The sequence below is a fragment of the Magnolia sinica genome, chromosome 8 (genome assembly GCF_029962835.1).
Source record: "Magnolia sinica isolate HGM2019 chromosome 8, MsV1, whole genome shotgun sequence".
Taxonomy (NCBI): Eukaryota; Viridiplantae; Streptophyta; class Magnoliopsida; order Magnoliales; family Magnoliaceae; genus Magnolia; species Magnolia sinica.
Genome location: NC_080580.1, coordinates 90,879,812 through 90,904,924, shown reverse-complemented (window position 1 = coordinate 90,904,924; position 25,113 = coordinate 90,879,812). Strand labels below are relative to the sequence as shown.

Sequence of the window (25,113 nt, the reverse complement as noted above, 5' to 3'; positions counted from 1 at the left end):
TGTAACTTGCCATCATCTGTTGATCTCATGAAGCAAAAATTTCAAGGGTTATGATCTAGTGCAAACGTTTTCACTATAATAATAGTACAAACGAGTTTTGTCTGGCCCATTGCGATGTGTTGATGACATTGTTGATTTTAAGAGATTTGAAGAGAGAGAGAGAGAGAGAGAGAGAGAGAGAGAGAGAGAGGGCCACAAGACCTAACACACCTTTATTATATCACTAGAAACAAATATCATGCTCCAAGAGTGCACACAACTCTATGGACTCACACACCCAATACATACAGTAGGTACATAATGTAGCTTTCCTATACTCTCCCTCAAGTTGGAGCGTAGATGTTAATCATACCCAACTTGTCAGTAAGTTGTAGAAGAACATTCCGACTAAGAGACTTGAAAAGCACATTGGCCAACTGTTCCTTGGAACGAACAAACGGAGTGATAATATCCTTGTTATTAACCTTTTTGCGAATGAAGTGGCAATCAATCTCAATGTCCTTCATACGTTCATGAAACATGGGATTGCTGGCTGGCAATGTGAATGACAGCTTGATTGTTGCAGTAAAAGGGAATAAGACTCAGAGGATCATATCCAAGTTCTCGCAATAGAGTTCAAAGCCACACAATTTCACAGGTTGCATGAGCAACTGCCTTGTATTCGGCTTCAGCAGAAGATCGCTCAACAGTTGACTGCTTCCTGCTTTTCCATGTAATAAGATTGCTATCGACAAACATGCAGAAACTTCCAGCACAATCAGCATAAGAGTAGCCAACGAGGCGAAGATAACTATGTTGCTAAAACAACAATCCTTTGTTAGGAGCTGACCTAAGATATTGAAGAATTCGATATATTGTTGTTAAATGCATAGTGCGAGGGGTATGCATGAACTGACTAACAACACCCACGACATAAGATGGATCAGGCCGAGTAATAGTGAGATAAGTTAGTTGACCAACCAACCGACAGTGTCCCTAGATCAGAGAGAAGAGTGCCATCATCAGGACCGGGTTTCATAGTAGTATCTATAGGTGTGGTGGTAGGCTTGCATCCCAACATCCCCGTCTCTGAGAGAAAATCAAGAGCATATTTCCTTTAAGAGAGTTACTTCCAACTTTGATCGAGCAACCTTAATCCCAAGGAACCACGAGGAGTTCCAACATCTTTGATCTCAAATTGAGTTCAAAGGAAGGATTTAACTATCACCATCCCTTCAACATCATCTCTAGATAGCACAATATCATTGACATAGACAATCAGAACCATAATCCTTGCAGGTCGAAGACGAATAAATAGGGAATAATCAGCTTGGCTACGAATAAAACCAAAGTCTAGAAGAGCATCACCGAACTTGTCAAACTAGGCACGTGGAGACTTCACCTCATTCAACTTCTCACTGAAATAAGCAACAGGGTGCCCTTCCTGAGAGAAGTCCTCTTGAAATTTGGCTTCAACGAAGAATGGTTCAACCTGGCCTCAAAGTGTTGGGGCTATTGTTAGTTTTCCGTGCTTATTAATGGGGAAGCGTGCAGATACTTCAAATCGTCTTAGGGTTTGCGTTAGGCGGGATTCACTGTCACCTAGTCTGTTCATCCTCGTTGCCAATGCTTTCAGCCAAGGTTTCAGGCAACTTGTAGAGAGGGTTTTCTGCCAACCATTTAAGGTGCGTCAGGGTTGCCTAATCATCTCCCACCTGTTGTATGTGGATGATAACATGCTTTTCTTAAACGGTAACAATGAGTCGTTAAGGGTCATCAATGATTTTCTGAATAAATTTCAAGCGATTTTTAGCCAGAAAATTAACAAGGAGGAGCATATTTTATTGTTCAAAGAAATTTCCTTTAACATGGGCGAGAGCAAGTGAAAGAGTGCTAGCTCCCTCACGTATCTTGGAATGCCTATTTTGAATGGTAGGCTTAGAAGGGTGAGGTTTTAGCCGTTGTTAGAAAAAGTTCGAAATCGCATTGCAGGATGGAAGGGTAGGTGTCTTTCCCAAGCGAGGAAAACCATCTTGATCAGGCACGTACTTTCTAGTATTCCTATACATGCGATGGCAGCTACCCCGATCCCAGTGCAGATTCTAGAAGCTATGGAAAAAAGATTTTGCGAACTTCTTTTGGGGACAGGATGAGGGGAGAAAGAAATATCATTGGGTCTCCTGGAAGCGGATTGCCCTTGTGATGAGGGTGGGCTGGGAATTAAGAGGCTCAAAGAGGTGATGGAGAGTGTCAGGTTCAAGTTAGCTTCGGTATTGAAGTTTGGAGAAGGGGAGAGCATTTGGGCTTCTTTCATGCGAGCTAAATACAAGTTTCAGATGTATCCCAACAACGCCATCTCCTTTGCTCATGTTGCTTCCCTGCTCTAGAAAAGCATTTCTAAGTTGTTCCCAGCTCTAAAAGATCATGTTAAGTGGTTGGTTGGAAGATGGGAGACTAGCTTTTGGTCGGCGGATTGGACTGGCCTTGGTCAGCTCTCTTCTTGGTGTCTGGCCTAGATTCCACATAATCTGTCTCAACTATAGGTGAAGGATATCCTTGGTCCTGAAGGTATTCGGTCGCTAGATTCTCTCGGAGCCCTGCTGCCTCAGGTGGTTATGTACCATATCAGGGATGAAGGATTTTGCACAGGGCAGAATCAAGATGTTAGTGTGTGGACCCTAGAGCCTTCAGGGATCTTCTCAGTCCGGTCAGCTTGGTGGCTATGCAGGTCAGCGAGAATTAGGAGCTGGTCAAAATGGGTATGACATTTGACATTGCCTTCGAAGATCTCGATTTTTGTTTGGAAGCTATTGTAAGGAGCTGTTCTGGTGGACAACAAGGTGCAAGAAAAAGGTGTGCAACTAGCATCTAAGTGTTGCTGCTGCTTCGCCCAAAGTACGAGTCTGTTCATACGGTCGTACATGCATGATGGTACGGCCAGGGGTGGCCGTATGGTTATGGGGGAGTGGGTCGATGGAGGTTTGGGTCGGGTTATGCTGAGGATGTATGGGTTGGAAGAAAGATGAATACTGATGGAGGTGGGGAATGTTTGTTGATGGAGAAAGACCAGAAGAAAACTAGAAAGAAAGAAAATTGAAAAAATACTTTTTGATAGAAAAAGAATGAAAGAGAAGAATAACTTGGATTCACTCCATAGCATCACACCAAATGACTCCAAAGTCCAATCGCAGGAGGTTTTACTTCATCACAAAGTAAAGAGAAAGAGATTTATTTATTTATTATTTATTATTTCATATGCAAAATTGCTAGGGTGAAGACGTCCAACCCTTATATAGTCTCAGGAAATTATTTTTTGTCCTTGGATTATTATTATTAATTTTTTAACATAAAGATGCTCAATAAAATAAAATTTGTTTCTAACTCCATAAACTCAACAAAAAGATAAGCTAAACAAAAAATAATAAACATATAAACAACGAAATAAACTAAACAATTTCGTAGCCCACGATCAAGATGTCCAATGACGATGATCCAACAGTTAGAATGGTCTAACTAAGTAGCCCACATACATCTTCCAAGTGGACTCGTGGACCCCCCAGTCCTACTTGGTCATGTAAATGGGCCACCTGATTGAATCCGAGGGTCCCTCAGTCCCATCAAACCATTGAATTGGTCCAGATATCTCATTACTCGTTAGACACTATCTGATCCAAATCCTTAATTTGGACAATTTGGAGACGATTCGGTATAGATCTTCAATCTGAATGGTTGGAAGGTGTGCATCTTCATTGTAGACAGTTGGTCATTGTAGACAGTTGGATGGGCCTGATCTAGACCCTTGGATGGGCATGACTTGGGTGTGATCTTCAAACAATCACTAGTAGGATGATTCTTGTTCTCCCATTAAATGATTGGATTGTCCTCATCATTCCTTCGCACTGCCTCAATCCAAATCATTTTAGGAGTCATTTGGATGCAAGGAAGCTCACTTAAGACAGATGTCCATCCATGAGTTTAAATCATAGACAGGGGGACATAAAGATGTTGTGTTGGGACTCATGCACATGAGCAATTATGGATCTTGAGATCTTGTGTTTGGAGGACACCTCATGAGAGTCTGTTTCTTGAAGAGTACTGTAGGAGCATATATTAAGGAGGCGAACGATGGAACATGTGACAACAGCTCACACGCATTAGATCCAACACGGTATAAGTTGGTCCTCAATACGCTCTCTCTCTCATTCATCTCATAAACTGATATCACATCATCTGCAAACCACATGCACCAAGGGACCTTTTACTGGACACTAACGGTTAATCTATAACAAATGCAAAATGGTGAAGGGCTTATGGCGAGCCCCTCATTGCAACCAACTGATTCTGGGAATTCATTAATCTCGCCACCAGCTCACTCACTCCTGTAATGTTTGACCTTGCATTTCTTAAATGATGTTGACATAACCTCCTAGGTCCCCTTTCCTTCTCATCACTCATCACTTAACCTCAGTAGGTACCCTATCGCATGCTTTCTTCATATCTATACAAGACATGTCGATTTTCCTCACATATCTATACTACTCCGTCAATTCTATAAAATGAGATCAAGATCTCATATGGTTCATTACTGTTTGCTAAAATGAGATGAACTCATTTTTAGGAAATTAGGTCTTCCCGTAAGATTCAAGTTTACTTGTTGGGAATTTTTTAGTCCCCCCATGTTTAATATCTTTGTGTAGGGACTCTTTCTGGTAGACAATTTTACTGCAGAATTGTTTCATTATCATAGGACAATTTATTGCATGATTTGATTATTTGATGCTTTAAACTTCCACATGTCATGCTAAGCATCTATTTACTTAATGTGACTGTTTTCCCATGTAGGAAATGAATTTGTTATTATTTCATGAAAATCCATTGGCATCCTATTGTCCTTTTTTCCCCTTGTTCTCCTCGTTTTCTAATTTTTGGGCAGTTGTATTAATTTAGCTAGCTAATATGCAGTCCTTGTGGATAATTTGCATGTACCTTAAATAAAGATGTTGCGTTATTTTGAGTTTCTTCATCTTCTTTAATACAGGGAATATTGGAAATATACCTCTTGTCCTGATTGCGGCTTTATGTCGAGATAAATCCAACCCTTTCGGCGACTCAAGCAAATGTAGCGAGGATGGGAATGCGTACATCTCATTTGGCCAATGGGTAGGTTCTGAAACATGCTCAATGCAGACACCCAGGCATCCACACAGATTGAAGTTTCTCTTTTCATGTGTTTCTTTTATCTACTGCTTTACTTGTTCTTTATTAAAGGCCTACTCATTAAGATACCCAGTTTATATATTGATACTAATTATTAGGCCTTTCAGGTTTCTAGGCAGGATCATTCTTAGGTTTGAAACACTTGAGTTCTATTCGTTTCATGAACTCCCCTCTCATTCAAAGTCAGAATAACAGATTTGCAGTAGCTTTCCATGGTCTGTTGTAGCTTATTCATACATATTAACAGGGGATGTAACTTGCCATCATCTGTTGATCTCATGAAGCAAAAATTTCAAGGGTCATGATCTAGTGCAAACGTTTTCACTATAATAATAGTACAAACGAGTTTTGTCTGGCCCATTGCGATGTGTTGATGACATTGTTGATTTTAAGAGATTTGAAGTGTGAGAGAGAGAGAGAGAGAGAGAGAGAGAGAGGGCCACAAGACCTAACACACCTTTATTATATCACTAGAAACAAATATCATGCTCCAAGAGTGCACACAACTCTATGGACTCACACACCCAATACATACAGTAGGTACATAATGTAGCTTTCCTATACTCTCCCTCAAGTTGGAGCGTAGATGTTAATCATACCCAACTTGTCAGTAAGTTGTAGAAGAACATTCCGACTAAGAGACTTGAAAAGCACATTGGCCAACTGTTCCTCGGAACGAACAAACGGAGTGATAATATCCTTGTTATTAACCTTTTTGCGAATGAAGTGGCAATCAATCTCAATGTCCTTCATACGTTCATGAAACATGGGATTGCTGGCTGGCAATGTGAATGACAGCTTGATTGTTGCAGTAAAAGGGAATAAGACTCAGAGGATCATATCCAAGTTCTCGCAATAGAGTTCGAAGCCACACAATTTCACAGGTTGCATGAGCAACTGCCTTGTATTCGGCTTCAGCAGAAGATCGCTCAACAGTTGACTGCTTCCTGCTTTTCCATGTAATAAGATTGCTATCGACAAACATGCAGAAACTTCCAGCACAATCAGCATAAGAGTAGCCAAAGAGGCGAAGATAACTATGTTGCTAAAACAACAATCCTTTGTTAGGAGCTGACCTAAGATATTGAAGAATTCGATATATTGTTGTTAAATGCATAGTGCGAGGGGTATGCATGAACTGACTAACAACACCCACGACATAAGATGGATCAGGCCGAGTAATAGTGAGATAAGTTAGTTGACCAACCAACCGACAATGTCCCTAGATCAGAGAGAAGAGTGCCATCATCAGGACCGGGTTTCATAGTAGTATCTATAGGTGTGGTGGTAGGCTTGCATCCCAACATCCCCGTCTCTGAGAGAAAATCAAGAGCATATTTCCTTTAAGAGAGTTACTTCCAACTTTGATCGAGCAACCTTAATCCCAAGAAACCACGAGGAGTTCCAAGATCTTTAATCTCAAATTGAGTTCAAAGGAAGGATTTAACTATCACCATCCCTTCAACATCATCTCTAGATAGCACAATATCATTGACATAGACAATCAGAACCATAATCCTTGCAGGTCGAAGACGAATAAATAGGGAATAATCAGCTTGGCTACGAATAAAACCAAAGTCTAGAAGAGCATCACCGAACTTGTCAAACTAGGCACGTGGAGACTTCACCTCATTCAACTTCTCACTGAAATAAGCAACAGGGTGCCCTTCCTGAGAGAAGTCCTCTTGAAATTTGGCTTCAACAAAGAATGGTTCAACCTGGCCTCAAAGTGTTGGGGCTATTGTTAGTTTTCCGTGCTTATTAATGGGGAAGCGTGCAGATACTTCAAATCGTCTTAGGGTTTGCGTTAGGCGGGATTCACTGTCACCTAGTCTGTTCATCCTCGTTGCCAATGCTTTCAGCTAGGGTTTCAGACAACTTGTAGAGAGGGTTTTCTGCCAACCATTTAAGGTGCGTCAGGGTTGCCTAATCATCTCCCACCTGTTGTATGTGGATGATAACATGCTTTTCTTAAACGGTAACAGTGAGTCGTGAAGGGTCATCAATGATTTTCTGAATAAATTTCAAGCGATTTTTAGCCAGAAAATTAACGAGGAGCATATTTTATTGTTCAAAGAAATTTCCTTTATCACGGGCGAGAGCAAGTGAAAGAGTGCTAGCTCCCTCACGTATCTTGGAATGCCTATTTTGAATGGTAGGCTTAGAAGGGTGAGGTTTCAGCCGTTGTTAGAAAAAGTTCGAAATCGCATCGCAGGATGGAAGGGTAGGTGTCTTTCCCAAGCGAGGAAAACCATCTTGATCAGGCACATACTTTCTAGTATTCCTATACATGCGATGGCAGCTACCCCGATCCCAGTGCAGATTCTAGAAGCTATGGAAAAAAGATTTTGCGAACTTCTTTTGGGGACAGGATGAGGGGAGAAAGAAATATCATTGGGTCTCCTGGAAGCGGATTGCCCTTGTGATGAGGGTGGGCTGGGAATTAAGAGGCTCAAAGAGGTGATGGAGAGTGTCAGGTTCAAGTTAGCTTCGGTATTGAAGTTTGGAGAAGGGGAGAGCATTTGGGCTCTTTCATGTGAGCTAAATACAAGTTTCAGATGTATCCCAACAATGCCATCTCCTTTGCTCATGTTGCTTCCCTGCTCTAGAAAAGCATTTCTAAGTTGTTCCCAGCTCTAGAAGATCATGTTAAGTGGTTGGTTGGAAGATGGGAGACTAGCTTTTGGTCGGCGGATTGGACTGGCCTTGGTCAGCTCTCTTCTTGGTGTCTGGCCTAGATTCCACATAATCTGTCTCAACTATAGGTGAAGGATATCCTTGGTCCTGAAGGTATTCGGTCGCTAGATTCTCTCGGAGCCCTGCTGCCTCAGGTGGTTATGGACCATATTAGGGATGAAGGATTTTGCATAGGGCAGAATCAAGATGTTAGTGTGTGGACCCTAGAGCCTTCAGGGATCTTCTCAGTCCGGTCAGCTTGGTGGCTATGCAGGTCAGCGAGAATTAGGAGCTGGTCAAAATGGGTATGACATTTGACATTGCCTTCGAAGATCTCGATTTTTGTTTGGAAGCTATTGTAAGGAGCTGTTCTGGTGGACAACAAGGTGCAAGAAAAAGGTGTGCAACTAGCATCTAAGTGTTGTTGCTGCTTCGCCCAAAGTACGAGTCTGTTCATACGGTCGTACATGCATGATGGTACGGCCAGGGGTGGCCGTATGGTTATGGGGGAGTGGGTCGATGGAGGTTTGGGTCGGGTTATGCTGAGGATGTATGGGTTGGAAGAAAGATGAATACTGATGGAGGTGGGGAATGTTTGTTGATGGAGAAAGACCAGAAGAAAACTAGAAAGAAAGAAAATTGAAAAAATACTTTTTGATAGAAAAAGAATGAAAGAGAAGAATAACTTGGATTCACTCCATAGCATCACACCAAATGACTCCAAAGTCCAATCGCAGGAGGTTTTACTTCATCACTAAGTAAAGAGAAAGAGATTTATTTATTTATTATTTATTATTTCATATGCAATAATTGCTAGGGTGAAGACGTCCAACCCTTATATAGTCTCAGGAAATTATTTTTTGTCCTTGGATTATTATTATTAATTTTTTAACATAAAGATGCTCAATAAAATAAAATTTGTTTCTAACTCCATAAACTCAACAAAAAGATAAGCTAAACAAAAAATAATAAACATATAAACAACGAAATAAACTAAACAATTTCGTAGCCCACGATCAAGATGTCCAATGACGATGATCCAACAGTCAGAATGGTCTAACTAAGTAGCCCACATACATCTTCCCAGTGTGGGGCCTTCAAATATGCATAATCATGCGTGTGGGCTCTTTAACGGGCTAGGCACTTGAATTGGGCCCACAAGACCCCATGTATGCATCATCTAGCCATAAAGAAATGAGAGCTCTCCTCCTCCGGTATACTCTGACTGGTGCTCGGATTTCCTTATCAGTCCATGACAATAATTTATCTTTGAACACCATGGTACACAGGGTTGAGACCAGAAAGGAACTGCATGATTCTGGTCTTATCACTCTACTTCCAGATATGCTCATAGTCCATCGTGCAATGGGAAGGAAGATGATGATAAAGGTCTAACTCATCCCACATTCCGCGAACACCAAAGTAGTATTCCTTTAAGGACTTCAAATCTTGTTGAAATCTCCCAATATATGAAATCATTGTGAATATTCTGGATATATTTTGAGCTTCTGAATACATGTTATAAAGACTATCCCATATCTTTTTTGCAGAAGTTAAAAACATGACGAAGTTGCTCACAGTTGGTTCCATGCTGTTAAGCAACCAAGCCACGACTTGGTAGTTTTCCTTGGTCGAAGCCTTGAAGTTCTCATCTGTTGAATTTGGAGCTTCATCCAAGATATATGAAAGTCTCTGTCTTCCCCCTAAAAATAGTTTTAAAGATTGACCCCACTGCAAGTAGTTGTTGCCATTCAACTCGATAGTTGTAATTAACAAGGGATGAGCTTCCGAAGATCCCACACCGTTTTCGGAAGGAATCTTGTCCTCCTTAAGGGTACATACATACGAAGCCCAAGAATAAACAGCTTAATAAAGGGCCATAGATCAGTGACAACCACAAATCGATGACAACTTAGCATTTGATAATGGTTTAGGAGGTCCAGAGAGTCAAGGACAATTGAAATGAAGGAAGCACACAACGGTGATCACTGAAGGCTTGATCTAGGCATAAATAATGCCTAACGCATGAAAGATAAGCCTCAGGACATACACAAAGGGTTTTAGTGTATTGCCAGACCCCTGAGAACCCAAAAACGATACCACCGCACCTTGATTTGTCTCAAAAACACCTCCAACTCCCCATTTCTTGTAAAAACAACTTTATAGGAAGGTAGATAGAGTAAACCCAACCCAACATATGTGAAAAATCTCAAGGAAAAGCTACCGATTTGAGAAAACTTGACGAAAACAGAGATTGGGAGGCCAAAAATGGAATGTGATCAAACGTACTTTAGATGAGCTCCATAAATCTTGTAAAAATCACCACAAATCTTCTAAAATCTCGATCTATCAAACCATGTTCTTCCCCATCAAAAACAAGACATGCGGTTCATACACTTTTTGATGTCAGTCGTATGGTTGTTGACGTCAGCAGATTTCAGTGTCACCAATCAACACGGGCTTTGATACCAAGCTGATTTTAAGAGATTTAAAGTGAGAAAGAAGGAAAGGAGATGAAGGGAAGAGAGAGAGAGAGAGAGAGAGAGAGAGAGAGAGAGAGAGAGAGTTGCTTGTGTGGCCCTAACACATCTTTATTTTTTAACGACGATAGGGTGTCCCCACCCCCTTTAAGGCGAGACTATTCTCTGCAGATGCACGCAATCACCCGCCAACCACGTGCATCGGGTAATCCAAGGGGAGGGGAATCGAACTTATGTCTATGGGGAGCATACCCATGACTAAAGCCGTTCGCCCTAACACACTTTTATTATATCACTAGAAACATGTATACATGCTCCAAGAGGGCACACAACACCGTGCACTCACACATCCAATACGTATGCTAAGTACACACAATGTAGCTTTCCTATAGACATTTGCTCTGATCATCTTGCATGCCATCCCTTGTTTGGCCATGGGCCCAAAAATCATGCCAATCCATTAATCAGGTGTGCCACATAAGCAGGAATGCTTGGGAGGGGGATGTTCCCCATTGATTTGCAGTGGACCATATCCAGGTTTCAGAATGGCATACTTTTTAGGTGTGTGATCATCTGTTGTAGATGTGTCATATCAATGGATTGGATGGCATACACAATGCAGTGGGCCCTCTACGTGAATCAAGTGTGAGGATTCCCCTCCCAAGTCTTCCTGCTTTTGTGGCCTGCCTGAGTCATATATTGGCCTGATTTTGGGCCCATGGCTGAACGAGGGATGGCATCAAGATGGTTGAAATGGATCTTATCAACACATCATGGCGGGCACCACACAACTACTTTGCACTATAATATAGTGAAAGTGTTTGCACTTGACCATTTCCCCTTTTCAATCCATCTTTCATTTCTGTCAATCTAGCAGTCTTCAAGCACTGCTTCCATCATCTGCAATCTCTGGGGCATATAGACTTCCTTTGCTGTGGATTATATCATGCTGGCCATTATCGTTGTCGTACTGCAATTACATACACCTTCAGTTAAATATAGGCATGCTTTTTATTTTTATTTTAATAATCAGCATCTCTCATATTAAGTTTGTCGAACATCATTTGATCCCCATGAGAAACTGATTTTTGCATTTATCTGCGCTAACATCTCAACTTACTGATTCACTGATATATAGCTTTGTAGTCCACTGAAAATCGTTCATTTTGTTTCCAATCCGAGAGCTAAATTTAAGTAGATCTTCTTCACGTTTCTGTAACATTTCTCAGAACTGACCTTGGTATACTGTGCATTGGACAGGTTGGTGCTATTATACTATATACGTATGTATTTCAAATGCTTGCGCCTCCTCCAGAAGGTTCCTTCGATGTAGCTGAAGAGCAAAAGCTTCCAATCAAATCTACTCCAGTGAATGGTATGCCCGAGCAAGTTCCCTTCCTAACATCAGAAGTGGCTGAAGACAGTGAACCAACAGAAATAACATCCTCAAAGAGAGGAAAGGTGAGAAAGAAGTTTAGCTTTATATGCATTTAGTTGTGTTTCGATCTCGTGAATGTGAAAGATATGGTACATTCTCTTTTTTGCTACTGATATGAAATGTTTCTGTAACATCGTGCATGCTTAAATGAGAATTCTGATGGCCTAGCTTTTTCTTGCATGTTGAAAAAGTTCATTACCTATTAGAAAGTAATCCATAGGTAGTTTCAACCAGTGTTTGTAGTACTGGTATCGTAACATGTATTGCTAACTGAGGATACAGAAATATGTATCGATATCTGTCGATATTATTGCCGATACTAGGAATGTATCGCTGACTAAGGGAAACATGGGAAAACGGTGGAATTTTTCAATGAAACTGTAGGCAAAAATACACATATTTACATATTTAGGCATAAAAAAATTGCATAAAAAAAGAACCATACATAAATTTCTAGTTAATAGGGGCCTAAAACATGTATTGTTGTTAAAAATCAGTGTAATACATCCATCCATCCATCCATGCATCCATGCATACAAATGTACATCCACACACACACACATGATCCATCCATCCATGCATAAATACATACATACCCACACACACGCACAACCCATCCATGCATTGTATGATATTGCCATACATCGATGGAAAAAATGATTTTTGAAATGGAAATATATTTTTTTGAATAAAGATATTTTCATTTATCTTTGAAAATGTAATATTTTTGTCAAGAAATGGACCCCATTGATCATCAACATACAACCATAAATAAGACACCCCAAATAAAAAAAAACAAAATAGATATCTACAAAATAAAAAATAAAAAAAAAACGTTGAAATTATTTTTTCAAATTAAACAGGTTTTTAATTATCTTTTAAAAAATTTAAGAAAAAAAATCTAGAAATTAAAATATCTACATGAATTCGTAGATTGGCCAAATCTCGTCAACAAATTAAAAATTGGGCACTCAATTAATTAATGTAGATGAGAAATTGGGGAAAAATCGGATTTTCCCAAAATTTCCCAATTTCAACTCATAAATCTTTCGATTTTCAACTACAAATCCATGCCAAAAGAATGGAAAAATTTTCTTTTCTTTTTTCTTTTTACTTTTTCCTCCTCTTTTTTTTTTTTTTTTTGGCACTTTTTCTTACCTTCCATGTTTTGGCCCATGGAGCTTTCGAGCGTCGATTTCTCCCCCAAATGATGGATATGTAAAGGTCCAATAAATAAACAAAATTTTCCTATTTTCAAGCATTGAGATTCACCCCCACCACACACATGCATGCATGCACACACACAAAAGATCAATAAATAAATAAAACTTTTTTTTTCTATTTCCTGGGCATTTACACACTTAGGTGCCTGTTTGATAAACTGAAAATTAATTCAAGTGCTGAAAACTTAGTATTATTGGATTGTAATTTTGAAATAATTTTAGGGATATTTTAGTATTGAATCGTAATTTCGAAATAATTTTAGGGATATTTTTGTATTGAATTGTAATTTCGAAATAATTTTAACGATATTTTAAAGTGAAAAGAAACTTTAATGCACCACCATATTCAGCATTTAGCCTTCGGCATTAAGGGAGGGGAGCTGAAAAAAAGACTCATATTCTTAGTGAAAATTAATTTTAGCACTTAATAAGTTGAGTTTGCCAAATGATTTGAATTAGTGAAAATAACTGAAAATATCAAATTTCAGTGATAAGTGTTGAAAGTAAGTTTTATCAAAAGGCCCCTTGTGCATTTCCCGTTTCCCTATATTGAGTATCGCTGATAAACTCAATACAAGGGAGGTTTTAAATAGAACTTCCAGTGATATTGTAGCGAAAATATCGTGTATCGTTATCTCGCTAAATTTCGGTGCTACCTTTTAAAAAACAATAACTTTTATGAGAGTTTCCAGCGATACTGATGGTATTGGCGATATTGTTAATAATATCGCCAATATGTGGAACACTGGTCTCGACAACCTGGACTCCCACCTGCAAGTGTGTGTTTGATGTAGAAAGCAACACTAACGATCTATCTATGGAATTTAGTATTTAAAAAAAAAAACACAATATCTATCTCAAGGACGAGGGAGATGTTCAATTATTTGTTACTCTTGTTTCAATTAATGGACAATCTACTTTAAAAAAAGAAAAGAAGAGAACTCGTTAGGGAAATTGCGGTGAAGACCGCCTTAGTTGAAGTAGGAATATGCCAATATGTCCTAGAGGGGGGTGAATAGGACTTTTTAAAGGTTTTATAGTTTCTTTAAAATCCTATCACTCTAATCCTAACAACAAGCATATATTAGGATTACTCAAAATTAACCCTACCGGCTTCCAAGCCCAGTAGAGGATCCAATCACAAACTTAAGAGATGAATAATATGTAAGCTGGTTTATGATGGTTATGACTGTGTGTGTGAGGTGTGATCTCAGATAATCAAATATGAAGAGTATTTAAGGAAATCACACAAGCAAATATAACATAATAGCAATCCTAAACACAGTCATTTTTATAGTGGTTCGACTACTTGTCTACTCCACTCCTGGTAACCGCACTCAACCCTTGAGTGTACCGGATTTCACTAAGGAGGTTTCCCACAATTCACCCCAAACCCAAGGTTTTAAATCAGGTTCACCTTTAACCTTTACAACCTACACCTAGGCTGACTTGTTTATGCTCTCACGCGCAAGGGACAACACAAGCACCCACTTTTAGACACACTGGCCAAGGATCTTCCACAAGACCCTAACAGAGGTTTCACACGGTTCACCTCTAACACGAGGTTTCACAAGGTTCACCTCTAACACGAGGTTTCACACAGGTTCACCTCTAACCCGAGGTTTCACACGGTTCACCTTTAACCCGAGGTTTCAGACAGGTTCACCTCTAACCCGAGGTTTCACACGGTTCACCTCTAACCCGAGGTTTCAGACAGGTTCACCTCTAACCGGAAGTTTATGCTCTCCATAGAGCAAGGGTCAACACATCGCACTCATTACGTATACTCCCGCCGGAGGCCTCCTAGAGGACTTGCAAGCGTAAGAAACACCTTTGACCCAATCCTACAAAGGAATGATCACAAGGGTCCTCTGGACTCTGATAACTTATAGATAAGCAGATGAGTCCCTTTCATCGCATTGTTGAAGATCTCCTTTGTTGATGAAGAGTCTTCTGCTTCCTTGAACCGCAACTCAAAAGTTGTACCAATACATGACGATGGGTTGGGTCAAGGTTATGATGGAATCTTACTCTCAAATATTTTCCTATAAAGGAGATAGTGATTCCAATCATCTATGCATTCAAGACATCCCAGCTTAATGATTTGCCATGAAGGTGGTAGCTAGAGGATCCTTGAATGCGGAAGCTCATTCCTCAATCCACTCTATTGAATATCAATGATGAGGGTGGATTGGAGGATGAACTCCCTTGAGAGAAAAGGCTTTGGGTAAATGATCTAAGGTAAAACACTCAAAAGCACTCTCTTCTTTCTCCACCAGCAACTAAAGACAAGCTCTCTATATATACGCAAAAAGTTCAAACGGATATAAAACGATCACATTTATGATAGAGTTCGATATCATCGAGCGTATACTCTCGATTGCATCAACTGGCCACTCGATGACACAAACTCAATGTCATACGCTTTTGAAACCTTTTGCCAGCTGGTCGAGTAAATCGAGACAGGTGTTGATATCATCGGATTTCGAACTCCGATAATATCGATACGAGGTTCGATTCCTCAACATTTGAAAATGAGAGACTTGCTTTGAAATATTTCAGGTTAACAGATATGATCGAGGTACACTCGATATCATCAGAATTTGAATGTCGATGATATCGGTAGTCGGGTCGATGCATCGATAAATCCAAAGGATTTTCCAGTCAAGCTTGCTGGACAAGTTATGTCCATTCTCGATGCAATCGACTTGGCCTCGATATCATCGATATTTGAATATCGATTCTATCGAGTGCTCCTCGATCAAAGATAAATTAGCCTGAAATATTTACTGGATATCTGTGAGTCCAAGACCGATATCATCGAAGGCCTTCTGATATCATCGAGATTTGAATTCTGATGATATCGAGGAGTACTTCGATATATCGATGATCTTCTGATTTTTCTTAGTAAAAATAGGGACTCATTTGCTCTGTTGTCGATTTTATCAAGTCAACTTCGATAGACTCGGGATTCGAATATCCATGATATCGGTAGGGGTATCGATACATCGATAATTCCGTCCAGATGAATGTGTGGTTGCTGGACATCTTTGGTCGTCATTTCGATGGTATCGATTGATCATCGAGGACATCGATAGCACTGCTCGATGATATCGAACAGTCTATCGATAAATCGACATGGGTAGAAAACTTAGAGATTTTCTGAATTTGTAAAAAAGTTTTCTAACCCAAAAACCCTATGATATTCTAACCAATTTTAAGGGTTTTATATGCCTGGTGTTTTGGGACATGGGATGTGAGGCTTAGATTTACCTGTGGCGAGTTCGTGCACACATCCAGCTGAGGCAGACGCTTTGATCGATCTTCCTATACGGCTCTGCAATCTAGCTGACTCAACATTCACGCCAATTGACAAACCAAGGCACTTTCAACTAGAGCAAGAACTTCAAAACATAATCACAACAATTAGAGCCAACACTTGTATCCAAGGTGTCCCAAATCAGTTATGCAACGGCCGTTATGTAACGATAATGGTCATAACTGTTACGCTTTACGGGAATTGCAGAAAAAACAGGCTTAACTGCCTTGTAATGGTCGTGTAACAGTTTTTTTTTTTTCAAAAGAAAGAAGGACCATAAAGGCCGAAACGGGGTTGTTACGGCCCATATCATAACGGTAACGGTGGTGGTCGGTATGGCTACCGTTACCGTCATGGTCACCTTGCTTATATCCAAGGGAAAAATATCAACTTCAAAGCATGGTAATTCCAGACATGCTGAGAGTTGCCATAGATTATCTTTTTCAAGTTGATTAAAATATCATATATATTTCAAGTACTTTATTTCTTGAGTTCGTGGTATGAAATAATGCTTTGTTGACCTTTATGGAAGATGCCAGTGTTTAGAAGAATAGGGGATTCAAGCCCTCGTCGATTGAGAGGAATAAGCCCCTTGCCTGACTTGTCAACTGTCATCATGACCCTTTGGTGAAATGTTATTGAATTCCAGTCAGTTTATTGGATCTGTGATACTGTGTTCAGCTTTCACCAATAGACAATGTAAGAAATGATTGCCCTCAAACACATTGGATTGGGACATGAGGTGTCGTACAATTCTCCTGAAAACTTAAAAGCCTGACGTGTTCATACCGTTATATGGGGGCATAAGGAAATCTATAATTGGGGGTTGCAATGGGCCCTGCAACCCTCCCTTTTAGGGCCATGGGCTGGGGCTAGGCTAATGATAATCATCACGTAGGGCACTATTTCACAAAAGGAATGTATGGCATAAAACCTTGTTTGAGCGGTTCTGATTCAACGTGTAGCTTAAAGGCGCTCTTGGATTTGAGGGTTATGTTTCAATGATCATAGCCATTTATACAATGGGGCTCTTTATGGATGGATGTCACAACCCAAAAGAAAAGTTTTAGGTTGGACTATTTTAAACCTGGATCATTTCACTCATTTGTTACAAGGTCAAGCCATTTTAACCCAATTCAGGTCAGGTCCAAGGCTGGGGCTTAGGAAACTAAGTCTGGGCTAGGGTGTGCAAAAACAGTTAATGGCCATTACATAATGGTAACGGTGGACACCACTGTGCATTACAGCGCTATAACGGCTGTTATGAAAAATGGCTCATAGAAGGTAACAGTCCGTTACAGGCTGATATATTTTTTTTTTCCCCAAAAAAAAGGCCATTACGTCTTATATATCGTAACGGTAATGACGGTAGCTGTTATGGCCATCGTTGCTATTACTGTATACCTTGGGCGAGGGCCAACCCCAGACCAGCCCATTATCACCCCTATATATATTAATACATTAATATAATAGTTCTTAAAGGCACAAGTTGCAGAGATTATTTATTTATTTTTTATATATTTTTATAAGAAATAAAAATATACTAAAATCGGATGGATATTGTACAGGTAGTACTAAAATTTGAATTGATAAATAAAATTACAAGATATAAGTAGCATAGCCAGGTTGAGATTCAGATTCCGTGCTTCTCTAACACATGGCATTCAACATGGAATCTCTTTGATAATTCATTTACTCTATACTATCATCAATCAGCCTCACTACCGTTATTCTGGTCAGTGATAGGAAAAGAGCCATTATGTTAGAAATGTAATGCAGGGGCATTTTCACACCGGACTTGAGTGGGGTGACCTGTGGGATGCAGGGGCACACTCGGAGTGGGCGGCCTATGTGAGGCGAGTGGCTTATGTGAGGTAATACCCATGTGATGTGGGGCCAACGAAGGGGGTTTGGCCGAGATCCTAACTCATGGGATGTGGGGCTTGGGCTATGAGATAAATGGATTAATTCGCCATGCTCTATCAATTCGAGCTTTTAAAGCAAGCGGTTAATTGTCTTGCATCAAATTGGTATCAAAGCAGGTGGTCTCGTGTTCGAGACTCCTCACCGAGGGTGATTAATGCATGGCATTATTACACCCAGGTGACTTGTGTGAGGCGATACCCATGTGTTGTGGGGCCCACGAGGGGGGTTCGGCTGAGATCCTAACCCATGTGATGTGGGGCCCACGAGGGGGGTTCGGCCGAGATCCTAACCCATGGGATGTGAGGCCTGGGCTATGAGATAAAGGGATTAATTCGCCATGCTCTAGCAATTCGAGCTTTTAGAGCAAGTGATTAATTGTCCTGCATCAAAATGAATATCTGAGACAGGCTAAACATGTTGCCATGCTATTACAAATGAATATCTGAGACGTGCTAAACATGTTTCCATACTATTGAGATGATTTGGAAAAAAAAAAAGGGGGAATAGGGCGCTAGAAATGTCCGTGATTGGTGAAACAAGGTCGTAAAGATGGCCCCAAATAGCTGGGACAAGGATATGATGCTGATGATGAATTGATGATGATGATGATGATGATGATGATGATGATGATGACTTTCTTGAATGTTCTTTAGCCATTTACATTTTGTTGATATTCACCTTATCAAATTTTGAGTGACCAAATTAATGGAATAGTTACTTTTCAAAATAATAATGATAATAATGGAATTGTTGCTTGCCATAAGCTTTTGTTGGCATAGATAGATTTAGATTTGCTGACTTCTGTTGCTTTCTGATGCAGATACTTGATGCCTTGCACTATATATTTGAAAAGTTGAAGATTAAGCAAATTGTTCAGCCTCCTATCATTGCTTCTGTGAGTTTAACCATGCATGCCTTAGAGATCCTATAGATGTACTTTTTCCCCCCAATCAGAGCTACTATGAATTTCAACCCCCATTTGAAATGCGCTCATCATCATATGTAATGGTAATCCACGAAATAGGATCCAATGATGGGTATGGGTATGGGTATGGATATAGTATCCATTGGCAGGCATGGCTATGGGTATTGTTGCACTCAACCTGAACTCGGCCCAGTGCCACCCCTTCTAAGATGGATGGATCATAACCCAAAATCAAAATTAGAAAAGCTATAAACAATATAAAATAAATAAAAGGAAAAAAAACTAAAAAAACTCCAATTGCACTGGTTGACTTGGAGTGTCCAATTGGTTGATATGAACTGTATATTAAGTCAAGAACACATTTCGTGTGCTTTTATGCACAAAATCACACAGATTGGATGGCCTAATTAATCCTTGATTTGGCATTATTTTCTATAGCCATCCTTTTTCTAAGCCATGGATGGGATAGTTACAATTGCCCAACAAAAGTGATTCTTTAGAACCACAAGCAATCCATGATGGTTCATAAGAAATATATGGATCAATTGCTGATTGGGCCTACTTTTGTGAAATAATGTTGATCAATTTCCTTGGGATGCCTCCATGTTTAGGGTGGCAAGGAAAAAAAAAACCACAATGGATTGGATTCAGTTTTTACGCCTTCTCGGCCCCAAATCCAGATAGGGAACATTTCAACCCCCATTTGAAATGCATCCACTGGGGTTTTGCACCGAAAGCATCCTGCTCGGCCCACTGGGAGTCTGGTACACCCGAAGGTACCTGGGGTTTATATCATATTCTAAATTTCACTTTCAAGTTGATCTTGATAATGATGCTTATATCAAGGTAAATCCTGTATCAGAGAACTTCTTGTCGTTTATCTGTGTAACTTAGACACTGACACATGTTGATGTCCAAAGTGGCAAGAAAAACACTATGATACACGTGTAGTGTGATGATACAGAAAGATGTGTTTATTACATAGAGGAGTTATTTGATACTCTGGGAGAGTGCGATGGTTGATACGCAGGCACTCTGAATCTGCTCACTTGTTGGCATACACCGACTCACATTAGAACCATACAAATTGTGGGGGCCACTGTGATGACTGTTCATCTGTTGCGCTGGCTAATGTTAGAACATCAGCCCAAAACGAGGCAGATCTAAAGCTCGAGTGGGCCACAACACAGGAAAGCTATCTGATTTCTCCTACTGTTTTGCTTTCTGCCATCCTCTGTATGTGCATGGCACATCCCACTTCCCCTTGTAGTATCTAAAGTAAAATAAAAGGAGTGATAAGGAGAGTTTTTTTAAAAAAAACCTAGAAAGAAAATAACCTAAGGAGAGAAATACCCAAAAAAGAAAGTAAACTAAGTATCTCTGCCATTGCATGCCGAACCAGCTAAATTAATTTAGAAGCACCATGGGCTTTCTTGTGAGTATTGTATCTATTCTTTATTCATCTCCACTAATTTTTATCCATGACCTTGTAACAGATACTGGCGATTTTTATTGGTGTTATACCATTTCTAAAGAACTTGATCCTTACAGACGATGCTCCATTCTTCTTTTTCACAGACAGCTGCATTATGCTTGGGTATGTTGCATGCCTGCCTTACTATTCTTCTTTTGGAATTATAGCATGAGTTGGTTTCATTAAATGGAGTATTATTGTTTCAATTTCATATTCGGCATTCATTCTTTTCTTCTTCTTCTTCTTCTCTCTTTTTTTTTTTGAAAGATAGTTTTGTATCTGGTATTTTAGAGGACCAGAATAAAACTGATCAAGATACAATAGGAATATGTGCCTCTATTAATTTACTATGATGCTCTTGAAATTTCTATGCTTTCTTCACATATGCTATTCAAACTTCTCACAAAATTATTAGAACATACCTGGACTTAATTACTACAACCTGGGGCTGTCAATGGGTGTGTGGACCCGTGAGTATCCAATGGACCCGACCTGATTTTAATGGCTCCAGGTGTCATCTTTTGGACCCATTAAGAACTTGGATCGGATTCAGGTCTCTCCTTTTCAACCTGGTAAAGAATCGGGTCTAGCTGGGTTCAGGTCAGGTCCATGTGATGAGCTTGATTAAGTTTGGGTCGTGCTGGTGTCCCGTTAGCTGTTGATAGTCTAATTATGTATATTTAATATTTGATAATTTAGTGCTTGAGTCATTTACATTCCATACACTGTCAAAGTGGCACATGTGTGTGCAATCTAATCCATTGACCCAACCATGTAAATGCTCTTATTTTTCCCAAACCCAACTCGAAACCTAGATCCACAGACCTGATGGGCCCGGGTGTAGGTATTCAAGAATGATACGTAAGACTTGAATCCAGTTGGCTGGGTAAGGTGCTTTAGGACCCGACTCAAACCTGACCTATTGATAGCCCGACTAGAATGCAAATGCATCTCTTTATAGTTTACAAGCTTACTGAATTCCGTTTGCACTTCTACTTATACAAGGCTACAAGCAAAGAATCCGTACTCGACGGTTTTATCTAAGTTTTCAAGCACTATATCCATATACATGGTGCACATGTACAGGATCCAGATTGCTCATTTGTTTGGTCCGACTGTGGATGGGCCACAGCACTCAATTTGTAACAATCGGATGAGTACATCATATTAGTTGAGGACTCTTGCACATTGATTGACAACTGTTGGGTGGACTTCTAACCATCCATTGGTCATAATCAAGATTCGTCCAGATAGCAGTGTCTAGAGTCATCTCAGCAGTTTATTTAAGGGTCCAAATGGCAATGGCTAGAGTCATCTCAGCAGTTTATTTTGGGGTATGGATCAAGAAATGAAAGCAGCGTGGACAGGCACCAACAGACCGCTTCTACAGAGAAGTGATATCACCAACAGACTGCCTTTACAAACTCATGAAATATGTGTGTGTGTGTGCATCGCTTGCTTATTCTTTATTTGTCAAAGAAATCCAGTTTCCATACGCTTGGCTTTCAACGGTCCTCTAACAAAATTTTGCTCACAGGGAGGCCATGATCCCATGCATTTTACTGGCTTTGGGTGGCAATCTTATCGACGGTAAGTCCATGTGTTCTCCAGTTGTTTTACAATCCCTGAATCATGGTTTTCCTCTACTAAATCTCGTTGTACCAATGGGCTAGGTAGCCCGCTGGACCCACTGATCCAGCCCTTTTTTTTTTCCATGTTTGGGCGAGGCCCATGGTTGTTCAGACATGTTTCTTCATAATTAATCTTAACCATGTTTTGTTTCTCCTTCATTTCCTACAGGACCTGGAAGTTCGAAGCTAGGACTAAAGACAACCGCTGCCATTATATTTGCACGGTTGCTGTTGGTTCCTCCAACGGGGCTCGGCGTTGTTATGCTGGCTGATAAGCTCGGCTTCCTTCCAGAAGGTGACAAGATGTTTCGTTTTATCCTCCTCCTGCAGCATACAATGCCCACATCTGTGCTGTCTGGTATACTCCCAATCCCTTCTCTCTCCCTGTAGTTTGACAGTATAACTATTTAAGAAAAATAAAGGTAAATGGTCGGATACAATACACAAGGTCCCCTAGATTCAATAATTTGCCTTGGCCAAATGTGGAGCCCACTGTCCCATGCCAATAGGAATGAGAGGGCCTCTTTAGGGATGGTTACAATAGCACCCTTCACTGATGTTGGTAAGCAGTTCACCTTAATCAAAGATGACGAATCATATGATCCTTCTGAACCCAGTATCAGTCATTGAGTCTCTACAGGTGGGGCCATGTTTCAGCAGGCGTTGCTAGGCGCATGTTTTTTACTTTGAGAAAGAAAAAAAAAATGTTCTAGCAGAGTGTGATGCTTGATACACAGGCAGAAAGAAATAGTACAACGTGGCCCGCAGATAAGTCAAAACTGTCCAAAGCTTGAGCCACTGTTTATATAGATCATAAAGGAAAAATTGGAACTAATTTCAATTTTAACCGGCAGAATGGTGGTACCAATCATTTAATGAACAACAGTTGAAACGAAAAATAGTCAACATCCCAAATTCAGCCAACAAATGTCTCTTATCAGAGGCTAAAAACATTCAATCATTCTGATTTTGGAAGGACGTTTTATCCACAATAGGTGCTGCAATTTTGATAAATTAATCTGAGTTTGCTGCGTAATATCCTGAATGCCTGCGTATCAACCACCGCACTTCCTGAATATTAAATAACTCCCCTGCTGCCTGCCACCCTGGGCAAGAACAAAGCAATCTATCCATTTACCTTTCTTCCTCTTCTTCTTCTTCTTCTTCTTCTTCTTCGTTTCCATTTTAAACATGATTGTGCATGTGTTATAGGTGCTGTTGCCAATTTAAGAGGGTGTGGAAGGGAAGCGGCTGCCATCCTTTTCTGGGTTCACATCTTTGCAATCTTCTCAATGGCGGGATGGATTACTCTCTACCTCAGCATTCTCTTTTAATCAATGCTCCACATTCATCCATTTCAATGTTTATATGAGCATGTATATCATTACTAAATCCAAATGACTTAGCTGTTGCAGGCGGAACATTTTTGGCATGCCCGGCCCGGTGATCACACATGTATCGCAATTTTTGCCTGCATTATTCCCGTAATGGCAAGAGGGGATTGCAGGTGTGCCTACTCTTCCTGGTGATATTCCCATTTATGTTTCTCGTTATGTGTTGGTGAGGCATTTCTCAGGTTGTTGGATTATGGACTTGGTCTGACGGTTGATAATCCAAGTCATTCATCTGATGGGTCCCTAGCCACAAAAGGATTCTCAGCTTGTATGGGGGATGCCCATGTTTCAAATGATCTGGTCCACTGATTTGGTTGGACCCATTCTTGGTGGACCATGCACCAAAAATGTCCCATTGATGTTTTCTAAGCTTTATGTCAAATAACTGAGGATAGCTGAATAAATCTTATTCTATCATTTGGCAAAGTTTCAAGCAGGCTGCTAGCCGCAACCTAAAATGACAGCGCAAAACTTGTGTATCCAGCTTACAAAATCCGACTCCATGGGGCGTTTGGATCGTCAGTTGCTTAAAATAAGCTACTTATGCCTTAAGTAGCTTATCTTAATTTTTACTAATTAAACTGAAGTAACTTTAAATAAAAAAGCTACTTATAATTGATCATAAACCAAACTTACTCTATCTCAAGTGAGTTACTTATCTACTGTTGTAAGTAGAAAATGTAATTTAGTGGTATCCAAAGTGGCCTTACATTTAGTGGCCATAAGATTGACAGTTAATGAAGAGAATGCAGCGCCAATCCTTGTTGAGATGACACACATTCCATGGGCAGCTTCTTCCTGCGATCCACACTGGGAATAAGGGCGTTTTCGATGACTGAACCATGGGCCGTGCTTGTGAAAACTTCCAGAATCCTGACCTTTTAGAAAGGGGAATGGTACGTTGGATTTGTCTGGGGCCCTGTTTCTTTGGGCCAAGGCCGGAGTTTAGTTGATCATGCATTGCTCACTGTGGTGTCCCACCTAAGATTTTGATGGTACTGATCATACATCCGAACGCATGTGATCATTAAAGAAAAGTCGTACCTGCATTCGTTAAATAGTTTTTAAGTTCCTGTGATGGGGGGACCATTTGATTAGTCCCACCCTATCACAGGAACTCCTCATGGCCCAACAACAGCAGGTCCCACGAATGAATATTGCTGCAGATCTGGACTACGAGCCATGGTTATATCACCAATCTTGATCACCAAGAATGATGCTATGGCACATTCCGCAACGTTTGATAGACAAAAATAAAATCACTCAAATTTGATTATTGCAACTGTCTAAAATTTAGTTCTTTTGCTTTGTAAATGAACCGTTACCATGATCTTTGTATGATCCAAGGGTTGAAATATTCAATCTGCAAGATTGGGCATTCCCAATCCAAAAAAGAAAAACGAAAAAACAGGAAGCTCTCTTACATGAATA

The 25,113-nt window shown here is 40.2% G+C and overlaps 1 protein-coding gene across 1 annotated transcript in view; it reads left to right on the top strand.

Moving 5' to 3' along the window:
* The window catches only part of LOC131253690 (protein PIN-LIKES 6), a 31,117-nt gene extending 7,276 nt beyond the window's left edge, over positions 1-23,841 (top strand). The window contains exons 5-10 of the mRNA XM_058254809.1: positions 11,613-11,813; positions 19,079-19,153; positions 20,680-20,780; positions 22,195-22,247; positions 22,458-22,646; positions 23,501-23,841. Of these exons, the coding sequence (XP_058110792.1) occupies positions 11,613-11,813; positions 19,079-19,153; positions 20,680-20,780; positions 22,195-22,247; positions 22,458-22,646; positions 23,501-23,622 (741 nt within the window). The 3' untranslated portion in view covers positions 23,623-23,841. The remainder of the gene's footprint in view (positions 1-11,612; positions 11,814-19,078; positions 19,154-20,679; positions 20,781-22,194; positions 22,248-22,457; positions 22,647-23,500) is intronic.
* The last annotated feature ends 1,272 nt before the right edge of the window (positions 23,842-25,113 follow it).